This window comes from Scatophagus argus, chromosome 13, assembly GCF_020382885.2.
Source record: "Scatophagus argus isolate fScaArg1 chromosome 13, fScaArg1.pri, whole genome shotgun sequence".
In the NCBI taxonomy this organism is placed as follows: domain Eukaryota; kingdom Metazoa; phylum Chordata; class Actinopteri; family Scatophagidae; genus Scatophagus; species Scatophagus argus.
In genome coordinates, this window is record NC_058505.1 from 15,429,976 (window position 1) to 15,453,447 (window position 23,472).

General features: G+C 41.0%; 3 protein-coding genes across 8 annotated transcripts; 1 reads left to right on the forward strand and 2 right to left on the reverse strand.

Annotated features, from left to right (window-relative positions):
- Positions 1 to 110: 110 nt before the first annotated feature.
- rpap2 (RNA polymerase II associated protein 2) lies at positions 111 to 10,285 on the reverse strand. Of its 2 annotated transcripts, none has more exons than XM_046408361.1 (13): positions 10,125 to 10,285; positions 9,726 to 9,817; positions 9,445 to 9,490; positions 9,130 to 9,244; positions 8,365 to 8,463; positions 8,179 to 8,244; positions 7,990 to 8,078; positions 7,843 to 7,878; positions 6,521 to 7,658; positions 6,254 to 6,360; positions 5,952 to 6,032; positions 3,687 to 3,755; positions 111 to 540 (listed from the first exon to the last, which is right to left on the reverse strand). In XM_046408361.1, exons 2-13 carry the CDS (start codon positions 9,769 to 9,771, stop codon positions 396 to 398), a joined length of 2,037 nt encoding a protein of 678 aa, XP_046264317.1. In that variant the 5' UTR covers positions 9,772 to 9,817; positions 10,125 to 10,285; the 3' UTR covers positions 111 to 395. The 2 variants fall into 2 exon arrangements, with proteins under 2 accessions (XP_046264317.1, XP_046264318.1); XM_046408362.1 differs by having other exon boundaries at positions 112 to 540; positions 9,726 to 9,874; positions 10,125 to 10,284.
- Positions 9,739 to 16,784, forward strand: glmna (glomulin, FKBP associated protein a). Of its 2 annotated transcripts, none has more exons than XM_046408368.1 (19): positions 9,739 to 9,862; positions 10,247 to 10,326; positions 10,726 to 10,851; positions 10,941 to 11,054; positions 11,205 to 11,313; positions 11,414 to 11,702; positions 11,815 to 11,914; positions 12,059 to 12,240; positions 12,423 to 12,476; positions 13,410 to 13,440; positions 13,809 to 13,898; positions 14,024 to 14,065; positions 14,296 to 14,369; positions 14,459 to 14,543; positions 14,702 to 14,811; positions 15,262 to 15,325; positions 15,513 to 15,648; positions 15,878 to 15,948; positions 16,062 to 16,784. In XM_046408368.1, exons 2-19 carry the CDS (start codon positions 10,288 to 10,290, stop codon positions 16,149 to 16,151), a joined length of 1,806 nt encoding a protein of 601 aa, XP_046264324.1. In that variant the 5' UTR covers positions 9,739 to 9,862; positions 10,247 to 10,287; the 3' UTR covers positions 16,152 to 16,784. The 2 variants fall into 2 exon arrangements, with proteins under 2 accessions (XP_046264324.1, XP_046264325.1); XM_046408369.1 differs by having other exon boundaries at positions 9,843 to 9,918.
- cdc7 (cell division cycle 7 homolog (S. cerevisiae)) lies at positions 16,626 to 22,230 on the reverse strand. 4 transcript variants are annotated; one of them, XM_046408365.1, is made up of 12 exons: positions 22,011 to 22,230; positions 21,582 to 21,672; positions 21,161 to 21,247; positions 20,874 to 21,009; positions 20,505 to 20,598; positions 20,189 to 20,331; positions 19,658 to 19,946; positions 19,307 to 19,414; positions 18,790 to 18,965; positions 18,545 to 18,627; positions 18,234 to 18,383; positions 16,626 to 18,115 (listed from the first exon to the last, which is right to left on the reverse strand). In XM_046408365.1, exons 2-12 carry the CDS (start codon positions 21,670 to 21,672, stop codon positions 17,595 to 17,597), a joined length of 1,878 nt encoding a protein of 625 aa, XP_046264321.1. In that variant the 5' UTR covers positions 22,011 to 22,230; the 3' UTR covers positions 16,626 to 17,594. The 4 variants fall into 4 exon arrangements, with proteins under 4 accessions (XP_046264321.1, XP_046264322.1, XP_046264320.1 ...); XM_046408366.1 differs by having other exon boundaries at positions 19,880 to 19,946; positions 22,011 to 22,229; XM_046408364.1 differs by having other exon boundaries at positions 19,610 to 19,946; positions 22,011 to 22,229.
- Positions 22,231 to 23,472: the final 1,242 nt, after the last annotated feature.

Sequence of the window (23,472 nt, forward strand, 5' to 3'; positions counted from 1 at the left end):
CATACCCATATAACAAATGACATTATGGTGCCATAAACATCCATGTGAAGGAAGTCAGGAGAAATGGCGTCATGTTTATTGCAGCAGAAATGCAGCGATAACCAGCGTGTCCACATGGCGTTTTCACTGGGAAAAGCTGGGTGTGATTTATTTGGCTCTGCAGAGGTTAAACATCCACGACTCTAAAACTTCAAGGATCTGATTTGCACATATCTCATCACAGATTGTGTACATGCAGCAATGCTGCTACAACAGAGAGCCTACAGACTCATATAAACACAAAGCACATGAGCTTTAGTTTTAAGTTATTCCATACAACTTTATTTGTGGGGGGAAAAAACCCATACACATATTTATTTAATTCAGTCCAACATGTACATGACTGGCCCTTTGTGTCAGTGTGCAGGGTTTTTAAACAGCTGGACTAAGTGCAGAAGGTCCTGCTCCTGCAGGCCGAGCTCCTCCATCAGTGTGTTCAGATACTCCGTTGATGCTGGCATCTCCAAGGCTTCTCGCACCACCGGAGTCACCTCTGACAACCTGAAACATAAAATCATACACAACAGATCACACACACACACACTCTCACCAGGCTATTGTTGTTACAGATCCCTAGAAACATATCAGACAGGAGAACAAAAATGGAACATTATTGTGATAGATGTAAAAAAACCCAATCCATTACAAGTAAAAGTCCTGTAATCAAAACTCTACTCAAATAAAAATACATAAGTATTATCAGCTCAATAATAATGAAAGTATTATTCCAGTAAATAATACTGAAAATATTATATAACTAAGAAAATTACTCATTGCCTGGAAACATGTTCCCTTTGACAGATATATTATTAAATATGGCATTATTAGATTGCAGCATGCAGCAATTTACTGTTGTAGCTTGAGGAAGGTCACAGGAGTAAACCGAAGGGTCATTTGAGGAGATTAATGCGACACATTTCAATTCCTTTTTTTTTTTTAAACAAAGTTTTTTTTGTGCTTTCGTAAAACATTGAAATCTTTACTTCTTTGTGCGTCAATCAGTTACCGAAATGAAACCATGCGAGAGGTTTAGCAGGAAATATCTCTTTGGAAGAACTAACACATAACCCCTGGGTTGGCTGGGAACCACAATTCATTAAGAAGTCATTTTATTTTATAGGATTATGTTTTCTTTAATGTAAAAATATAATCTGAAAACTAACAGGAAGGTCACAGGTGTACAATACTGGCTTTCAAAATGCAGTGAAGTAAAAGCCCTGTAACTTGTAAATATTCAATACAGTAAAGTACAGCAATTCAGTTAATTTTGTACTTTCCAACACTGGACACAGTGACGAAAAGACTGCCTTGAAATAGAAAGGCCACATCTTGATAAACAATGTTATTATATGAAAGTCTTATTCAAGTAGCATGAATACTAAGAATTTCCCTTCAGGGATAAATAAAGGAATTCTGATTCTGATTCTGATGCTGAACTGGGGTCATGTTGCTGTTAAAGACTACAACTTCACTGAGTCATATAGATAACTCTGTTGAGTAAAACACAGAATGAAGGGGATTTTAGTTTTCTCCCTCTTTTGATCATACACACATTAGTAGTCATGAGAAACCTGGTAATTCATCTTCCTGTATATGTGATCATAACAGTATCCAGGGTTTCTGATCGTCCATGTGCAGCTGCATCTCGATCCTTGAACATGGAAGTCACTTACTTTGTCTATGAACACAGGATGTTGAGAAACTAGCATCAGGTATTTATGAGATTGTTTATGTGTGTGTGTGTTTGAGCTCTGAGTGTATTTGCACATGCACACAAAGTAATAAAGTGCAGAGTACAATCAGTTGCCAGGTTATTAGCTACACCAAGCTAAAATTAATGCTACAATCTTGTAATAAATCCTGCTTTCATGGCAGTTATAATGTATAACAGAAGTGCAGAATGAGTGTGTGGTGCTGCTGGTAAAACAACCCAACAAAAGATGAACAGCATATGTAGGGTTGTTGTTTAGGCTGCATTAGTTTTCGCTAGTTGTACCAAATGAACTGGCACCTGAGTGTCTGTTCTTAGTCGTTACACATGAAATTTCACATCTTTACAGCGTCATCATCTATTAAATCAGCACAGACAACCTCCCCTACATGACGGTGTTTATCTCCTGTGTCCAACCTTCTAGCTTCTCTCACCTCTGTAAGCCTTGTCCCCCTTCTCCCTCCCCCATCCCTCCACCCTCTACCTGTGTGGAGGTGCACTGCTGGTTAATCTCAGGTTCACCCTAGGGTCTAGTGTTGCAGGGGGGGCATCCATTATTCAGCTGGACTGAACAATAGAGGCCAGACTAGCTCCACAGCTGCCATGCAGCAGATAGATAAGACAGCACACCAAATTATTCATGATGGAGGAATGGAAGGATGGAGAAGCTTGAAGGTAAATGGGAACTAATGAAATCATAGAGTACCAGCTGGACATGTGATGACGAGAACATAAACTCCCAAAAGGGCTGATTATCAAAGACGGATCAAATGAAAACCATCACAAATATGTTGGTCAGAAACCATCATGTAATAAATAAAAGATTATTAAGTTGTTCATCAGTTAAATGAAATCAAATCTTTACAGCAGCAGATTTAAACATGTATCACTCAACATCACCTGTCAACATTACAAGACAGCTATAATCAGGTCAAAGCCTGTTGCAGGTAATAAATTGAGATTTTTCCACATAATGGTGAAAAAAAAAGACCAAAAACTTTTACTGATCATTTGTGTAGGATAATTATGTAAAATCTATTTTATTTTAACCACAGGAGTTTCACACGACCCAAAGACTTCCTCGTATATTTATGTTTTACAGTTTACACCCAGAGGGCTTCCTTGCTTTAAGAGCCATATATTTTTTCACAGACTTTACCCTCAAGCTGCACAACACTCACTGTATTATTTTGTTAAGCTCACAATGGAAGTTATGATATTGACGCAAACCTGAGGTCACTTTGGGCGGGGTTATACATCAGAGTCGGTTGGGCATCAGGTGAGAGCTTTCCCAACGAGGGGCAATTTAAAGTGCTCATTTTGCTGAGATGTATACAGAGGAACTATTGTGCATGTGTGTATTTAACTTGAAAGTGCTGGAGCTGCTTATTCGTGCAAATTGCCCTACATCACGGATCTGGAGAGGGGTAATCAGGAGGAGATAAGACCATGAGGCGTCCAGTGTGTACTTAGACGGGAGCAGCACGGAACTGTCCACGAACTGCCAGCAACACACACACACACACACACACACACACACACAGACCATATGGCATGGGCTTCACACAGCGTCTTGTCAAATGCACCACATTTGAAGCTGAAAGTGAATCAAAGTCACAGGTGTGAAAGTTTACTAGTTGTCCTCTTTGACAGAGGAAGAAAACTGCTTTTTTCGCTTAAGTTTAGCTTATCCATTTTAACATCATTATGTTTTCTTTACAGTTGATGTTAAAAACAAAACATAATACTGTTTCTTCATGTACTCACACACAAACAGTTGCACTTATTCAGGCAGTGAAGAACAGTGTTTTTTGAGTTTGCTGATAGGGTGTATTTGCTGGGAAATTTATTCTTCCTTGTCAAAGACCGTGCTGCTGTCATGGTGATTCCTATAAACCCATAAACTTTCACACACAGAAACGCACTATAAACTTACAGATGGAGGAGCACGACGGCTATGAGGGTCCACTCTGGAGTTTTGTGGATGATGTTTGTGTTGGTGAACCTGTGATGGTAAGAGAAAAAAAAACTGAGCAACAGGTCAGTTACAGCTTTAAAGATTTCTGTCATTCAAGGCGTTTGTCTGTGTTGCAGATAAATCTAACCACAGAACATATGTGAACATATACATAAATCTAGGTAGGAGTAAACTTCTCTGGACAAGTGTCAAAAATAACCTGATTCTCAAGATAAGCAAACTAGGAAAATAAACTGTGCACAAGGCCGGATGTACTACCACAAACACTGCATGCAATAGTGCAGTGATGTATGTTTCTGAGACAGCGCTGTGTATATTCTTTGGTTTAGGCCTCTCGTCAACAAGGCCTCTGACAGCAGAAAGAGAATTCCTGGAAGCAGGACTCTGGAGGTGTTGCTCACCACACAGTGATTTAATAGCGCTCCTATCGAAAACATCCCAAGCAGCCAATGAGAAAGCAGAGCATGTCTATGGCAGGAAATGTTCAATTCTGCTACAAAGATTGTTTTTTAATCAGCTACTATAATGACCACTACAAGGAAAATATTTATGACATTTCTGTTATGTAACAAAAGTTGCATTAAAATGTTAAATCCAATAAAAACACATACACATGCCCTTTGTTAAAAGAGTAGCTTATAGTTTTTTGTCCAGTTGCCACTTAAGTAAATTAATTTGAAAATGCACTACTTTATCTGTCTGTGTCACCACCTAGCGCTCTGACTTAATACGCTGCCCACAACACTTTCTGATTGGTTACCTCTCAACGGTACATAGCCTACCAACACTGATTAATCTGAATTTGAAAAGTAACTAGTAACCAAAAGTTCTGTACTTGAGTAAACTGCATTTGGTTACATTCCATCACTGGTTATTCTAAATTGTGGCACTATAATGACATTTCCTTTCATTTTATTTTGGTCTCCATGATTAATCAGAATCAGAATCTGCCCTTAAAAGAGCAAATTGGTCAATTGTTTGAAGATGAAAATAACACAAGACCCTCTAACCACACACACATTTGTTTTCATTTGTTTCGGCTAATTAAACTCTTTCTCAGGGCCTTGTGAGCTGGACTGATATCTCACTTTGTTGCACCTGATTTGATGCGAGAAGGGAGATCTTTATTATTTCTGTAGGCTTTTGGCGTGTCAAAATAGGAAATTAATAGGTGTAAAATAAATAAAACTAATGACGGCTGAATTCCATTTAGCCGGATTAGCTTCATAATCCTGTTATTGTGCACGATGGCTCACTGTCATTGCTTACTGGGAGATTTAATTAGATTGGAGCCATTGTTCATTAACGAACGAATTCAGCAAACACATGTGCAACGACACGTCAAAGATGAGTATGAGCGATGAATGTAGTGAGTCTGTTAGTTTCTTTCACTGATCAAGATAATGATGGCTCCATTACATTCGTGAACACACATTTGTAGAACTAAAGCACGGAGAGAGAATACAGGCATAATTAATGTTATTCACTTCACATGTGTCCTGCAGTGACGTGTCAAAACGTCTGCTGTGAAAAAGGACAAGACAGTCCACAAAACTCCTGCTGTTATTATGCTACATTCCAACCTATAGGGGGCACCAAAGTTCTCCATCACGTCATAACACAAAGTTCTGGAATTTTAAATAAAAGTCCACTTGCTTTTTTGTTATTTTTACAAGTTTAAACACTCTTATTTCTCTTCTTTTATTTTTTAATACTGTAGTGATCTCAGATTGGCTTTTTTCCTTTTTTAGAGGAATATAACAGAATTCCCTAACAGCTGTCAACAAAGTGCAACAAATGTGATGTAGGGGGCTTACCTTATTAATTTGGAATTTAATTTATGCAGCTGGGGTACATCCCCATCCCATGAATACAGCAGGAGGTCTCTACATAATGACATACTGCAGACCTGTTGTAGCAGTGAAGCGGTACAGAAACACTGCTGCCAGCACAAAGTCATTCACAGCTCTTGGCTCTTGGGCTGTACCTTTAAACGCACTGATGTGACCCATAATGCTTTCCAACACAGTGTTTCATGCCTCCTGGAGACTTTAAAAATTAAAGTTCAAACGCCAACTTTTGTGACACATTTTAGGTCTTGTCAGCATGCTAAAATGATCAGACAAAAAAAGGGAAAGCTGTGTGTGTCTGCGTAACTGTAGCTGTCCTTATGAAAGCAGACCTGCAGACAGAAAAGAGTGCATTTGTGCGTGCTGCTCTAACCTGAATGTCCTGACCAAGTTGTTCAGGTCAGTGGAGATGTCACCGATGGTGAGATGAAGAGGACCGACAATATTTCTGAGGCTTCACAACACATGAAGACAAACAGACAGACAAAAAGATGAGGGACAGAGAAAATACAACACAAACATGCAATTATTACTGTCAATAGATTTGTGCTATCAAAGGGAGCTAAAAGGGTTTCAACAGATATAATGAGTACTGAACATGATAGTGTTACAAATATGACCTATGTTCACAGCATATTAGCACATAAATAAACTGATAAAAAAAAAACAACACACCAACTAGTGAGCTTCTCCACAGTGATCCGTTTCTGGATGAGGTGCTGAGCCTGAGAGTCGACGAGTGGCAGAACTGGATCCTTCATGCTCTGCTCCTGGACTGTCACCTGGTGGACAACAAACTAGATGTGTGAGAACACAGAACATAAACACACTTACTACTGTCCCAAAAAATATTTTTCCACAACAATGTCTTCTTTAAATTCATAACACCAAGCCTCTCCTCTCTTTTCTCTTTTTTAGCTACTCCCTCCCTCCTTCACTCACCTTGTCTCCATCCGGCTCCTCCACCTTCTCAGGCAGAATCCAGGTACCTTTATAAAACTCCATGACCCTTAGTTCCAGTTGCTGGGTCTCCTTCCGCAGTGTCTTGTAGTCTGGAACTGCGGCAGACACTCTCTTCGGTGCCCCAGCAACTTCTGCATCGTCATCGGTGACCTCGTCATCGAAGTCGTCTTCATCCAGTTCTTCCTCTTTGTTTCCTCCGACATCAGTGAAAGGAGAGCCCAGTGGGTGGGCGGCGCCGTACAGGAACTTCAGGGTTGCATCAGTGCTCCAGTCCTTTAATGTTCTCCTCAGATGCTCAAGGAGATTCAGCTGGATGGAACTGTGTTTGGCTCCAGCAGTGTGGTTGTTAAGAAGATCTCGTAGGCCCGCTGCCCCTCTCTTGCTCATGCTCACCTGGGTGATGTCAAGGCCTGTCAGTGCTGTGCCGTGGTTGTCCCGATTGTTGTTGATCAGAGCCGAAGAAGGGAGATTTTTGCTTTTTATTGGGGGAGATGAGTCTTTACATGGTGGAGAGGTGAATACCTCGGCTTGTGTGGTTGTTGAGTCACCAGGCAGGGGAGCAGTGTGAGTGACTGTCTCAGATAAACTGCACAAATTCAGCTGAGATGTGGCCTCTTCCACATTGGGTTTCTCGAGCAACCCTTTTTCCTCTGACACCTGCTCCCCATTAGGTTTGTCTGTGTTTCCTGATAGCTGCTGTTTGGGTTTTTCAGCATCCATTTCCACTCCTGTTTTACATGAAAGTGACTCCCGTCTGTTCTCGTCTTCTCTCATTTTTCTCTCCCTCTCTGTCTGCCAACTGCTATGACTCTCAACATCCTTTTCACCTCCCTCTCTCATCTGTGTCTTTCTCCTCCCCATCTCCCTTTGTTCACCTTCAACTGTACGTTTAGGAAGGTCACCCCAGTGCACCCTGGGTCCCTGCCGCTGGGAGACCACGCTGGAGACAAAGTCCTGCTCCTGTTCAATGTCGCTGCTTTCACTGTGGCTGAGTTCAGCTGCAGCATGACACTGCTGAGAGCTCTGGGAGTCCTCGAGTTGAGGAGCCAGTGGGTTTTCAATGTCTTTTTCTTGGAGACGGCTCTCCAACAGCACCACCTCCTCACCTGAACTCCCACTGGACACAAATGGGTAACAACAGAATTAGTCCATTTATTATAAAGCATATACTATATTTACATCAAACATCTAAAATATACAAGTTGCACCCATTTCTTAGTTGAATAAGTTCTAAAAAATATATCTGATATGTTGCTATTATTCACTTTGAATAGAACATAGACACTTAAGCTAATACATACCCATCTCCTTTCTTCATCAATTTCATTTCTGGAGGACTGCCAATGAGAAAGAAAGCAAACACACAGTCTGAATATATAGAAAACGGTCATATTCAATTATCATTTCATAGCTGTGACCAAGGACAGAGACAGGAACAGCACACCTACCTCTCGTGCTGCCTGAGCCAAAGAGGTGTATTTGATATTTGGAGTTCAAACTCTTTGGAGGCTTTGTAGCAGAAGTTGCTACAAAAACACTAATCACAAAAGAGAGATGCCAAAATAATCTTTATTTGTACACACCGGCACACAGACACATAAATGTACGTATTTCAGTTCACACAGAGCAGCACTTACCTTGCGCTCTGTGATGTCATAAACTTTGTTGGTCTTTGTGGAAATTTTATACTTTTGAGCCAAGACCTGAAAAATGAACGGTGGCACTGAGCCTCGGAAAACAACTCAGAAACATAAGATATGTGACACAAAGAAGTTCATTAGTTTCTTGCATAGGACTGAAAAGACTTATCTAAAGGGTCTTACCTTGCCCAGCTTATTTGGACATATGGGATAACCACACAGTTTAGCAATGGATCTCTCCTCTACAGCATCTTTGTAATTAGCAGGAGTAATAAACCGCGCCTGCAAAGAGAGAAGACCAAAAACATATTGCCCACCACAGCAACCGAGTCATTTTGACAAACACGTCAAAGGTGGACTTCAACAGTATTTCTTTCAATGCTTTTCAGATATTTGGTAAATTAAAAAACAGAAAATGTGATAACTGACATATGTCTCGGAATGCCTGCAAGCAAAAACCTCAAAATATCAGTATTCGACAGGGAGAATGTCTGGCCAACAAATTAATGAGCCTGAAGTTGGTTCCGTTGATAACTAATCAGAAAAAAAACAATTTCAGTGTCATGAAAAGAGAAGAGGTGAAAGAGGATAGTCCTGACCCTAACTTAAATGTTAATTTAAAATGTCATCATGTCATCTCACTAATAAAATCATAACTTTTATTAACATTTAAAGATGAAGAGTAACCCATGTTCTCTGAGTAGAAACACTGGAACAGTGAAAATGGGAAACAGCTGAACAAAGAGCAAACTAAACTGACTGACTGAACTGGCTCTGGATTAGAGTGACTAGCCAGAGATACAGAAGCAGTAGGACCTGAGTATGACAGGAAGCAGCAAAATGGGACCAGACAGACCAATCACCCTCTAGAGTCTAGACTCTCATTTATGTCAGACAATTTAGAGATGGGCTGTGACTGCTTTAAAAGAGAACTCAGATGATACGTACACAGTCAACCAGGAAGTCTTCAGCCACGCTGTCTACCAGGAGACGCTCCACTACCTTCAGGGCTTTCTTCTCCAACTCCAACTTCTCCCTTAGCTTCTCTTTCACTAACTCTCTCCTGCAAAATTTTGAAGCACACACATTTGAAGACTGTTACTTGTTGACATAAATCACTTCTTAATTATCTCTAACAAGATTAAGGTCGAGTTAAGGACATATGCTACAGACAAATAACAATATTTGTTAAGTATAGCGTATGAAATGATGCCTCATTAGTATGTGTATCCGGCAGACGGTATCCTGTGAAAAGATTCACACCTTTTTGCTTCTTCCTCAGCGCTCAGTGCTTTGACGCGTTTTCCACCTGTCACACAAATAATAACATGATTAACATGCTAACAGGACTGTTAAACGTTTGCCAATTAAGGCATGTTACTGTACTGAGACCAGTGAACTAGTCAATGAGAAACTAGCTAGACAAAGTTCCTTTATGACACTGAAGCATATCTGAAATCCTCTCTGAGCTCTGGTAGGGCGTAAACAAGTTCGAAAAGCCTAATACTGACATGAAATAAGAAATTCAAATAATGGAAACTAACCTTTTTTAGAGGTTTTACCGCTCCTTCCTCTGTCCTGTGTCTCCATGCTGTTTCTGTTTTCTAATTGTTCAACTCTGACCCATGACGCATTTCTACGGCGAGCCCAAGCAGACAATCCAGTCGTTAGCTCTCACCAGGTTAGCGTGGTCCTTTTCACCGGGTAGTTAGGAACATGTAGTTATCATCATCTGAGGTTCCTGTCTACATTGCTACTGTCTTGTTTATCACCTTTATATTCGGTTACAGTGTTTACTGGTGGCGAATGTGTTATGCTAGCTAAGATAGCACAGGGAAACTCAGAAGCTAATTCAGAATTATCCACTAGCCTTCATTGTACTGTTCTCCGTTATAACAACAGACTGAGCACTTTTTTTTACTGCCCACACAGGGTGATCTTACCTTAACTGTAACGCAATTCGGATGTCCAAACTTATTAACGATGTGCAGCCGCTCTTGAATCATGAACTACTTGACTATCAGGTAGTGTGGTGTGCATTATACTGTCCTGTTTGTTTTGGAAGACTACTGTGTGAAGATTAACTCCACCTGAAAGGCAGCAGGGATGGCTCTGGAGCAGTTCAGTGATGTGGTCCAGAGATGTGTGAGTAGTTCAGGGCCCTGGGGTGCTTCATAAAACTTTACATGCATTGGCTACCTTCTGCATATCACCACACACGTCTGGGTTCTCCACAGACATTATATCCAGAGGAATGATTTATTTTGTCCAAGTAATCTGAATACAGTGAGCAGCAGTACTCTTACTAGATATTAAAATGTTTAAACTCGATAATAATTCAAAACCCCTAAGTCTTTTCGATTTACAGTGAAAGCATCAAATTCTCACATTGAGACACTGAAAATTCTCTTTTATATTAAAAATGTTGATTAATTGTCCAATTTCTAACATTCCAATTCAATTGAAATGATTCAACATCAATTTACTGCAGTAAAATGTATTTTCTTCTCTTTTAATCCCCTTATTTGTCTGTGTTTCACACAGCAAGCCCTCCCCGATGACAGCTACACGACCGAGGATCATGACGTCTTCACGATTTCTGGGCGAACCTGCATTGAGGAGGGAAACAGTGCGCAGGTTCTCAGTATTGTCCTGGATGAAAAGAATCAAGTAAGTTTCTTAAGGTTGGCCATTGTTTCAGCATGTAGTCCTGTTTGTTAGGGTGCTGCATAACGCCCCTCTGTTCCGTCTTTCTGTAGGACATAGTGAGGTGTATGGGTTGGAATCTGCTGCCTCCTCTGATTAAGGTTCTGCTGAAGAAGGAAGACAAAAACCTTTCTCAATGCCTGGCCATTTTCAACCACCTGCTACAGGTCTTTTTATCTGCTCGAGGGTTAATGTATTGATCTCATTCACAGTGTTGATGACAGGATTTTATTAGCGATAAGTAAATGATCCATCGATAAATCTGGGAGTATGATGAGAAGAAGTTGTTAATTAAAGACTCAGTTATTGTCTTCCAGACCTGCAGACCCAAAGAGCTGCTGATTGGCCTGTTGGAACAGCTGGAGCAGGATGACCCCGACGCCATAGCAGAGAGCCTTCATCTGCTGTTGAGCCCTCTACAGAAAGGTAAATAACATATCTTTAAATATGAGCTCTGGCTACATGCCAGCTGAAAGAGATCCAGTGCCATTGTTCCACCTCTTCCTTTGTCTGTGTTTTCTCGCAGTGCTGCTGTGTCTGGGCAGCCGTAAGGCGTCGTCTTTGGGCATGACCCTGTCCTCTGTGCTGGACCAGGTGGCCAAACTGCCTCTACCTCACACCAAGGAGCAAGAGGAGGATGACATCTTCTTCTTTTGTCGCTGCTTCACCAATCTGACAGACTTTGTTAGACCCTTTGTCCATGAGGCCAAGCAAAATATCCTGAACTGTAAGGCACAAAATGAAAGCCCAAACAAGAAGGAGGGTGAACATGATGGGGGTAAAGAGGATGAGCTGCGGACAGAATTGCTGAAGTTGTGAGTGAGAAATTTGTCTTGTTTCACAACTCATACTTCCCTGTAAAATATCTGCCCATATGAGGTTCAATACTGATGCATTGTTGACTCCTCGTGTTTTCCTGTTCTACAGCTGTATGAAGACTCTGAGTCACCCTTTGTTGGAGGTACAACTCAAGGATCCGGACACCCTGGCTGTGTCTCCCCTCAGGAATTTTGCCACAGAGATTTTGGTATTCATTCACCATGATATTCTGCAAAGAGCTGATGCTGTCCTGTAACTTTAAATGTTGTGATGGGTGATGTAATGTTGACTGCTTTCTACAGATGTATGTTGATATTGTGTCAACATCGAGTTTGTTTTGTGTTTCATACAGACCACCCTCAATGCTATCGGAGAGGTCCTCCCAAGTCTTGTGTTCCAGCCTCTGTTGAAGAGAAAACAGGTTCCAGGCTTTCTGGAGGAGGAGGTGCGTTATCCTAAAGAGTCTTTGGCCAGCCTGGCTCACCTAGTGTTTGTTCATCATCTGGCTACAGATACATTCCCCAGTGTTTTCAGGTAAGTTAGAAAAAACTATTACCTATAGTTTAGTACCAGGACACTGATATGCTGTGTGAGTTTCTTCAAATGTGGCTCCAAATTAGCAGTGTACAGTACAAATGATGATTCACTCATGAAGGTCATTATTAAAATGATAAATAATAAAATTGAAATGCATTGTTAACTATCTGTGTTTCCAGTCCGGTGTTCTGTCTGCGGAGTAATATGGAGCATGTTAGCCTGCTGCTGTCCAGGTGAATACATGACACAGTATTAACATATCTGTTCTGTGCTGCTGTGCCATTGGTAGTCCAGAGGCCTGTGCTATGAAGCAAGTTCAGTACACTCAGGATGTCTTTCCTTAAGCCTAACAACTTAAGTGACAAGTCTGCTGTCAACAGAACAGCGTATTTTACAAACTCTAGTATTACATAGATATGAAGTTAAACACATAATCCAGGGTAAAAGCAACACATTTGCAACTGCCAAACACAGGCACCACAGCGGGCAGAACAAGGCTGTGTGAATGTGTAAAGCTTCTAATTTCACCCCCTCCAACATTACAGCATGAGTAGATCTGACTGTGATTATGTTTTGTGTATTCCATTAAATTAATGTGTGGTTATATGCATTCTTACGGCGGAGTTTTAGCCTAACACTCTCAACTCCAAACGGAGCAAATAAAAAATAAATGTGTTTCACTTTCATATAAGTAAGAAGAAGAAGAAGTACTAGACTTCTGTGCTTTAATCAGTCTCTGTTTTATGATGATATAGAAAAGCACAATGAAATGATCTGACAGGAAAAAAAAATGAAATGAAGAAGAGAACCACCGTTGTAACGCTGATGAGGTAATCCTGAAGTTCCCTCGCTGAAGACTGATCCTGCTCCACAGTACAGGCCTCTGGTCTCAGTTGACTTTGATGACACAGTACATAAAACAACTTATGTAATGGCACAGTTTAGCAAACCCTGCTCCTGTTTGGTAGTTCATCATTCAAATTGTTTAAGCAGCTGCTGATGTGACTGTTGGATCAAATTTATTAAAACTCAACCCTTATAAATGGAAAACAAAATGACACACTAGCAGTTGAAACTGGGCTGTGCAGACTTGGATCTACCAGCTGATGTGTGGTGTGTACTGTATGTTTGAGCTGATTTATATTTCTTTTATATTTTATTGACAGAACGGAGGAGTGCAGGATTCAGAAAGGACTGGTGAGTCAAAGTGGAACATTGAGTTCAAGATGAGGGTTTTTCCTGTTTTTGCAACATTCTGGAGATTCATATAACACTTTCCAAATATTTCTCAGGAGATAAAGACACAAATAGAACATTGTTTATTGTGACCTGCAAGATTTTTCAGTTGTTATGAAGAACTGTCTGCTGTACTGGTCAGTATACCACGTACATGTTTTTTTTTAGAGCTGATGCGCTTTTAGCTTAACGCTAACTGACAGACTGACAGACTTTGTCATCCCCTCAGATCCACACATGCAAAGTCCTCAAGTGCAATTTTGTCCATTTGATTGGTAGACAAGTGATGGAACATTTTCTGTAAGGTGTGTATGTTTACTGTCACGCAGGAGCTGTATGAGAAGAGTCTGGTGCGGGTGGAGAACGGCAGTCTTCCTTTAGATCTGCTGGGGATCAAAACCTTCCTCACAGTCCCTCAGGTGAACACGGTTGTTCATCCAAACCCCAGCTTTTACTCTTACGTGTTTCTCACAGTGTGCTGCTTTACTGATGTGCATTTAATGACATGCTTAGTCACTGATTTGACTGATTTGTTTGTTTTCAGAACTTGGTGAAGGTCATGACAATATGTCCCAGGCATGATTTGGTAAGACTTCACAGTGTTAGATCAGTATTGTGTAAAATGTAATATTACTTGGGTTTAAGGTGTGTATTTACACTATGGAGGTGTAATTGTAATGCTGTAAATAAAGGACTGAACATTGATTTTTTTTCTGTTTTATTGTAAATTTAAAATTAATTCACATGCATCGTTTTTTGTTAGAGCAAAACATTTTGAAATTAGTTATGTTTGCACATTTGCTTCTTTGTCAACAGAGAACCAGAGGTCTGAAGGTGTTCCAGATCAGTATTGATAAGTTCAACACTGAAGCAAAGTACAGTTTTTTCCAGTAAGCCCCAACTTTACTCCTTGAAAGCTATCAGAAAGTCTCTTTGAGTTCTACCCATCTGCATACTGACTTTGGTCATCTTGTTTCAGGTGCATGCTAAAAACCAGTAACCACTCAGGAGTTGAAGGCTACATCATTAAAAACATCAAGAATCAGATCGACTTTGCCCTGCAGGTGAGGTGGCTTTTTGAATTTGGCTCTTACTGTTAGCCGGGTTGCTATTTTTGGTGCAGTAACTACGTGGTAAATAGCAGCGTCTGCACAGAGTGCAGATCCTAATGTAAAATATCTCACAGTAAACCCGGTGAAAATGTGTCTCTTTCTGTGCTCAGCCAGGGAACAGCAACGTCTGGTTCGAGGGAGTTCACCTGCTTCCTTTGCTGCGTAAAGTTTTCAGTCTGCCAGACGGCCCAGAGACCGACCTGCTGCAGTACCTGGACAGGTCGGCACGCTCCTAACTCACCATCCAGTTATTTTCTGTATCCCTTATCTTGCTCATGCGTACCAATCCCAGCATGCATTTGGTGAGAAGCATTATGTGAACAAGTCTATATTATATATAATATAACAAGTCTATATATGTTTTATTATTGTTGTATGTTGCATTGTTTTTCATAATTATTTTAAAATAAACATTCATTTAAAAAAAAGTAGGAAACCTTCATCTTATAAAGCCACATGAAGGAGGAGGAGGAGGAGGAGGCGAAAGTGAAACACAAAAGAGAGTTGCCTTTTTAACTCTTTGTGTTTGATAAAATGATCCCAACTCAGAGTCTTTATAATTACTTTTTCTCTGCATAATCTTAATCAGAAAAGCAACTAAGTGGACCTTGAGTCAAGACTGCTTTGTCAAAGTACTATTTCTAACATCTTTCCATGTTGTTCTAAACAGAATCATGGAGTCTCTGAACCTGCTGCGTTACCTCGTCATCAGAGACAAAGTGACAGAGAACCAGGTGAGTTTCACTGCACGAGTGCTGATCCAGTCTGTAAAAATCAGGACGTCCTTCCAGCCAAAACACCAAAATCAGTGACAGTAAATGATGGTTTGGTCGATTGTTTTCAAACCATCCAGACATCACCCCATGTCTCTGACTTGTACAGTGCGTCTCTTAACTCCACTCATCATGTTTGATCTCGCAGACCGGGATCTGGACAGAGCTGTACAAAATAGAAGACACGTTCATAAAGCCGCTACGTGTTGGAGTGAACATGTCGAGGGCTCACTATGAGAGGGAGCTCCACAACACCATGGAGGCCAAGAAGAGCAAGGCCAAAGGTCAGACTGGTGCTCGCTCATTAGCACTGACACTTAGGTCCATTTCAGGTTCACGTTTCTCAAACCACTCATTGACATTTGCAGCAAAGATAGAAAAACTTTGTCTAAATAGCAACAATACTAACTGCTAATGCTGTCTACTGTTATAGGCAGAATTAATGTGTATTGTTACAGTGATGTCTTACAGGTACGATTGTGCTCTGACAGTATGAATGCGTGTTTTCCACAGAGGAGTTGGTGCTCTCTGTGTCTGTTGGTGATGAGAAGCTGCCAAACATGTCGTCAGAGTCTCAGATTCAGGTCAGCGTCTGTTTCATATTCATGCTACAGTCAGATCGTACTCGATAATTGTGTTTGTGCAGCACTGACGAGGAGCAGCGATGACCTGGTTGAATCTTAATGTGTCCTTTCAGGCTCTGCACTCAGCTCTGCACACGTTTGACATGATTGAGAGCGTGTTGGTGCGAATAGAGGAGCTCACCGAGGTGAAGGAGAAGCCTTAGACTGAGCCCATACGAGCTCTGCCACCAGCCGTCCTCATCGTCTCAGGGCCGAGCAAGCCAAACCAAAAGAGACGCAGTTTTCATCTGATCTGATCAGCTCGTGCACTTTGTGTCATGAATGAGCAGTATCAGTTGTGGATGCATTATTTTAAAGAGTCAACATGTCGTACATTGTTTTTGTTACAATTTTCAGGTTTCAAATTTGTATCCTTTCTGTACTAAATAAATTCTGGATGCATGTTAAAGCCCCCTCTTGTCAAAAATGTGTTTATCTTGTTCATAAAGAATTTCCCCTCGGGGATAAATAAAGGAATTCTGATTCTGATTCATACAGCTGCATGTTTGAGCTGCTCTGTGCAGAATGTGCACAGTGTATGTGCAGGGTCTCGCACTGTGAGGCCATTTTCACATTCGCTGCTGAAATATATATATGTATATATATATGTGAATTACAATGAGCAGGGCATGCAAAACTTCAGTACACACTTTTTTTGTCCCTTTATTTGAAAATCTGAAGCAGAGTGAGGCAGACTACATTTTTTGGTGTAATAAATTAACAGAACAGATTCTCATACAGCAACATTCATAAAATACATATGGAATTCATATGCATCTTCAAATTAAAAATTCTTTCAAATTTAATACGCTGGTCATGTGGTGTTATGGCAGTGGAGTCTCTTAAATACAAGGTGTTTTGAAACAAGAGAGGATAGACTTGTTGGCAGCCTACAATAACAACAAGACTCCTCATGTTTTCTATTTTTTGTCTTTAAAGATAAAAAAAAGAAAGAAAAAAGGTAGAAAGGAATACAGGCACACAGTGAACAGCTGTAAGTAGCTCATTCTTCACAGAGGTCATCAGGAACCTTCGGGTTAAAAATTTATTTCACCAGACAGCTTGTACATTAAATATAAACTGTAAGACTGTAAGACTCTTGAACCACTGAGAGAGCAGCCAACAGTCTGCCAGTATAATGCCTTCAGTCAATATTATTCCTGTCCTGGTTATAAGCTGACAGTACACATCCAAAGCTCTTTAAATGCCCATTTTCAAAATACTCTGTACCATAGCTGCCATTAAAAAAAAGCAAAAAAAAAAACCAAAGTTTAGTGCAGGCTTGTGAGCCAGCAAGTAAACACTATCTCAAATGAATGCTAATATTACAATACATGAAGCATTTCATCAGGTTGGTGAGAGACAACAGAGAGAGAACTAGTTTCCTCTCACACAGAAACGCACCACATCGAGTCTCTTGTTCAGGTCATTTCATCACATGAAAACTTTTTCCCACTTGGCTAAAAAGATTCTGTGCACAGCAGGTTTGTTTCTTGTAAAGGGCTTAGTCAGACTCAGTCCTTAGTCCTCTGCTACATTACGATTTGTGGGTAAACCATCTATCTTAATATGTAAACATCCTTTTGTCTTTGCAGCATCCAGTTTCTTTAGTGCGAACCAAAGCGTAGGGAGCCAGTAGCTGCGGTCGTGCTGCTGTGAGAGTCCTGCTCCGGCGGCAGTCTGTCGTTGCACAGGTCTGTGAACAGTGGGTGCTGCAGAGCCTGTGCAGCTGTGATCCTGGTGGCAGGGTTCAGGTCCAGCAGCTGATCTAGCAGGTCATAAGCCTCATCGGGAACTCTGTCCCAGCCCTGTTCATCTTCCTTCACTTTGCGCTCTTTCTTTAAGCTCTGTTTAGTGAGGTCAGTGTTTTCTGGGTTCCTTAAATATTCCTGGTGATTTTGGAGAGTTTGAGCTGATCCGTCATTGTCCTGCTTGAATGTTTCTTCAGTGGGACGATGTGTTGGCGTATCATCTTGGATGTTGTGACGATGAGGCGTGGTGGAGTCTTTACTGGCTTCAGGAAGTGGTGTGACTTCATCTTCTGGTGACGGCCTCCGCCCTCTCAGCGTCTCACACAACGTCCTGAGGTCCTGCCGAGGCAACTCCCGGCTGCAAACCACTGCCTTACCTGAACAAAGATCAGCCCAAAAGCAGGTTCAGTATCTGCACAGGGCCTTCCATTTGTCACAGAAGCATATGAATTGGTGTTTGGAGTAAAAAAAAAAAAAAAAAATTCAAATACACACCAAATTTTTTGGCAGCCTGGATGGTCTCTCTGGAGCCTCGTATGGTCATGATCTGTGTGAGGGCAATCAGGTCATCGCTGGCTTTAAAGAAGGGGTAACGACCACTGAGCAGTGACAGCAGGATCACACCAGCTGACCACACGTCGATGGCTGCAATACAGGAAGAAAAGTCAGAGGAGCATCCAACAATAAGAGAGAGAGAGAAAAAAAACATTTTGGACTGAGTTTTAAGCTTGTGCCAGAATTTGCACAGCTCCTTATATTGGTGTGGTTACCATTTAACATGCAAAGTTACTGTTTGAGAGACCAACCTGTTCCTTGGTTGGGACACTTTGTGAGGACTTCTGGTGCTCTGAAGCCGGGGGTTCCTGCCCTGGGAGCCACCTGTTGCTTCCTTTATTAATAAGAACAACATGAATCGTGAGTTTGGAAAGACAAACATCATTAAGAGAAGAGCAAAAAAAAAACCTGACATTAAACAAATGTGCAGCCGTGATTTTAAATGACTGGTTAAAAAGAAAGAAAGAGTGGTTTTATTCTTCTCTCTTTCTGTTACCTGGACATGCAGATGTTGCAGATCCGGTCAGTCAGGTAACAGTTACATGTGAGGCCCTGCTGTATGGCCCTCTGAGGTTTCTGACTGCTGCTGTGGGTCCGGGCAGGCAGCAGCCCCCTGCTGGCTGAAGAGTACCTTCGGCTGACTGGGTCCTCTGTTCTTCCAGGCTTTACCACCTGAACAAAAGATTTTATGGAGAACAAGCATAACCATTAAATGTCTCTTTTTCTAAGCAAATGCAAAACAACTATGCCAATAAGTGAAAATCTTTCCTGTATTTATAATTTTAATAGATTTGATATACATTCAGTCAGTTACACAGCTCACTCTATCACTATTAGAGATAAAATTCTTGAAAAAGCTGACAAATCAATATTATGCTAAATGCATATGAAGTTGATATCTTTGCATTGCAAGTCAGATAAATAAGTATTAAATAATAGTAATTACTGCCATCTTCAGTGCGGTTCCTGTGTGTTTCAATACTTAACATCATTATCATTTCCACCTTGCTTACCTCTGTCTTAATGCCAGCTTGTTTGGTGGCAGATGGAGCTGGAGTGCAGCTGTTCAGGTTCCTCTCTCCAAACACAGGCCGTGACACTTTGCGTAGGCTTGTCAAATCCTGGACAAAACAAACACAAATAGCAGAATTTAGCCAAGACTAACACACTTGGAGCAGCAAGGACAAGACGCACACGGATACTTTAACCCAACTTTAGGTTTGTGATACCCAATAAACCCTAATTACACCGATTTATAATTCTGCTTTGACTGAACAAACAAAACACTCAGCAACACCAGTGAAAAATATTGACACCTTTGTGTGTTTTGTGCGAGAGGTGGCGGCAGTGGTGACAGAACGTGCTTTTTTAACTGGTGCTTTCCGACAGGCTGAGGAGGATGTAGCGGTGGTGGTGCAGGAAGAAGAGGAGGAAGGTGGTAAGGTTGCGGACTGCTGTGGAGGTGGAGGCAGTGAGGTCGAAGCTGTGGTGGTTTTGGGAGAAAGTCTAGGTGGTGCTTTGCTCCTCTGTGTGGTGTCTTGTTTATCTGTGGACCCTCCACCTTTTTGTGACGGCTTCTGTCTCACCACCTTCAGCAGCTCAATCTGGGTGTCTGCTGTGCCTTGTGCCAGGCCGAAGTCCACCAGCGCATACCTACACACATATTTTAAATTGGGAAATTAATAGATGCTGTTTCACAGCCACCATCACATGGACCGACATCTCACCAAAACTTCACATGAAGGTTTGAATGTATTATTTACAGCAAGTATGCCAAAAGACCACAACCACAATACTTTTGCTCACCGAATCATTAGCACTCAGAATTACGTTTTTAAAAAATAATAATCAAAAGAATCAGATGAAATTTCTTACAGGAGGGCACGATTACTCACATTTTGTTGTGCCTGTTGTACAGGAAATTGTTTGGCTTGATGTCTCTGTGAATGATACCAAACTGGTGAATGTGTCTCAGGGCCTTCAACAGGTGATAGATGTACAGACGGACCTCTTCAAAGCTCAATGAGCCAATGATGTCCTGAAAAATAATTTCGATTGATTCCCGAGTTTGTAATAACATTTCAGCAACCACAGAAACATAAATTTAATCAAGAGAGATATCAAATGTTTTACATTTAAGGGACTGCATTACAGATTGTGTCCATGTTAAAATCGGTATGCCACGGTAGGCACATGCTACAATGTACATACCACAATAGCTTGATGCTCCATATAGGGCATAACAATCACCACATGGTCCTCCTTTCTGAAGCAGTATGTCACCCCCATCACATTCTCTCTGCCTCTGCAAAGTAAAAAAGACAAAGTGAAGCATATTTCTTTGCCCAAACGACCGTTTTGCCAGCTGTACTGAACTGCGTAGGTTCAGCTGAATCATTCCACATTAGACAAATGAAGAACCCACGCACCAATTTTCTACAGCACAAAAATAATCTTTACAGCAAGAGACCGAACAGTTAGATAACTGATAAAACAATGAGGAGCTAACATCAGCATTAAGAATACAAGATTCAAGGTCTACAAATGTATTTTAAGATGTGTCAATGGCATTGGACTTACCCAGCAACAGTGAGACACTGAAGCTCAGCAGCAATGCGTGTAGGATGGCTGGTCGGGATGAGATGCTTCAGGGCAAACAGCTCTCTCCTCCCATCCCGCATCCGAGCCTCACCCAGATACACCGAGCTGAATGTACCTGATGGATGGATACACAAGCCATGAACACGTCACCTCTTCTGCTCCAAAATTCAAGAGAGACTAGTGCGCTAATATTCAACAAAAAAAATGTAGCTTTAGCACAGTACATAAACTTGAAAGGTGTGGGAAAAGTCACAGGGAGCATGTACCTTCTCCAATTTTGTCTATGATGCGGAAGACCTTGGCCAGCTGAGGGACAGCTTTGTAGAGAAACTCAATATCTATCTCCACATCCCCTGGAGGAAAACAGAAAAAAGGCTGTCATAGATGCAAAAATGTCATCACTCACTTACTTAGATGGGCAAAACCCCCCACAGTGTTACAGGTTATACTGTGACGAACGCCGTAAAGACATGCATTTGTTACAGGTCTTCATTTGAGACAATTATTTTATTGTCTTCCAAATAAAATTGGTACAAAGTAACATCATTTAGAAAATCCATACACAAACATTGTCAGACCAGCAAATATGGCTTTTTCAACCTAATATTACACTTTAACCATAATATGCTAATGTAATGGTGCATCATACTCAAATGTTGTTTTTAAGTCATGAAGTGTCCAACTTACGTGGGACTTTGTTTCTCCTGTGACCTCTATCAGATTTGACAACACACCCGTCTGTGCTGATGCTTTCAGCGCAGACAGGAGAAAACTCCATCTAAAAGGACAGAAAGACAGAAATGAAGAGGGAAGAGGCTGGAAACGTTAATGGTTGAATCATTTCATTTTTAAACGTTAATATACAGTTAATCAGTCACGTTAACTTCAATAATGGTAATAATAAAACAATAAGTAATGTTGATTTGGGCAAAGTCTGGAGAACCATAGTTACTTTGATAAAGCCATCGGTTATTGGTAAATTATCTGGTAAATTTATCAAATGTCAGCACTGTTTGTCCTGCTCGGTACAAAAAAACTAAAACACTAACTATTGCTAGCCACAGTACCTCAGGCCAGCTAACTACAGCTTGGTGGGTGCAACAGAAAGAAACTTACCGCTCAGGTTGGTCGTAAAGTGCAATAACCTCTTAAGTTAACATTTCATGAACACGCCAGTAGCCAGTAGCTAAAGCTTCATCAGCGAAAAATGAGATATTTAAATCTCGTTTGGTACTTAGCTGAATAAAACAATACGTTCAGACTTTCAGGCTGAAGCTTTTCCGCCAACAACAAACTCCGCGCGAAATGTGACGTCAATCACGTCTCGCGTTACATCGGCTCAAATCACGCGGTATCTAGTGATTCCTGACCTCTCGGCGTCATCTTGTAATATCCGGGGCCTTGTTGCTTGTTCATACATAGCAGCCTTAAGTGGCTGATAAATGGGGCAAAGTTATGCCAAATCTAATCGATGCAAAACACAGGACTCCTTAGTCGCTGCTCTCAGTCAGTCACACACAAATAATGTCTCACTGTGTGTGGGTGTACTGGAAATATAGAACACTGAACCTTTTTTTAAGAAAATCAGTTCATGAACAAATCCAAACCATCGGATAACACCTGAGATAACAGCTTGCACAATTCTCCACTATTTGGACACTGAAAAAATGCACAGGTCCACATTTGTTTTGCAGATCATTATGTGTACGTTGTATGTTAAATAATCACCAAATCAACAAACAACTCATTGTTTTATTTCATATATAAAATTTGTAACAATTTATAAAATATCTAAAACATCCATTTTCTATACCGCTTATCCGTCAGGGTCGCGGGGGAGCTGGAGCCTATCCCAGCTGACTACGGGCAAGAGGCGGGGTACACCCTGGACTGGTTGCCAGTCAATCGCAGGGCCAACACACAAAGACAGACAACCACACACTCTCACACTCACACCTAGGGGCAATTTAGAGTAGCCAATTAACCTAATGTGCATGTTTTTGGTATTGTGGGAGGAAGCCGGAGTACCCGGAGAAAACCCACGCAGGCACAGGGAGAACATGCAAACTCCATATAGAAGGGCCCAGACCGGGATTCGAACCTGGAACCCTCTTGCTATGAGGCGACAGTGCTAACCACTGTCTATATCTAAAACATTCATGGATTAAATCAACTTTATGCTATAAAATCTAATTTCTTAATGAAATTAAATTCAATAATTTAAATTGCTTTAATATTTAATTAAACAATGTAATAATTCAAATTTAAATAAATAGTTCAAATGTAACTTTTAATTTCTGATTACATAAGACACTTTTTATGTTATAGTACAATCTTTTTTTTCAGTATAATCCAGTCCAATCAAGTTGCTTTTTCTTATGTATTGGTGAATGAATAATTATACAATGCTATGCTTCCAACTTTGTGGCAACAGTTTGGGGAAGGCCCTTTTCTATTCCAGCATGACTGTGTCCCAGTGCACAAAGCAAAGTCCATAAAGACATGTTAGATGGGTTTGGAAGAACTTGTGGAAGAACTTGACTGGCCCACACAGAGTCCTGACCTCAACCCCATCCAA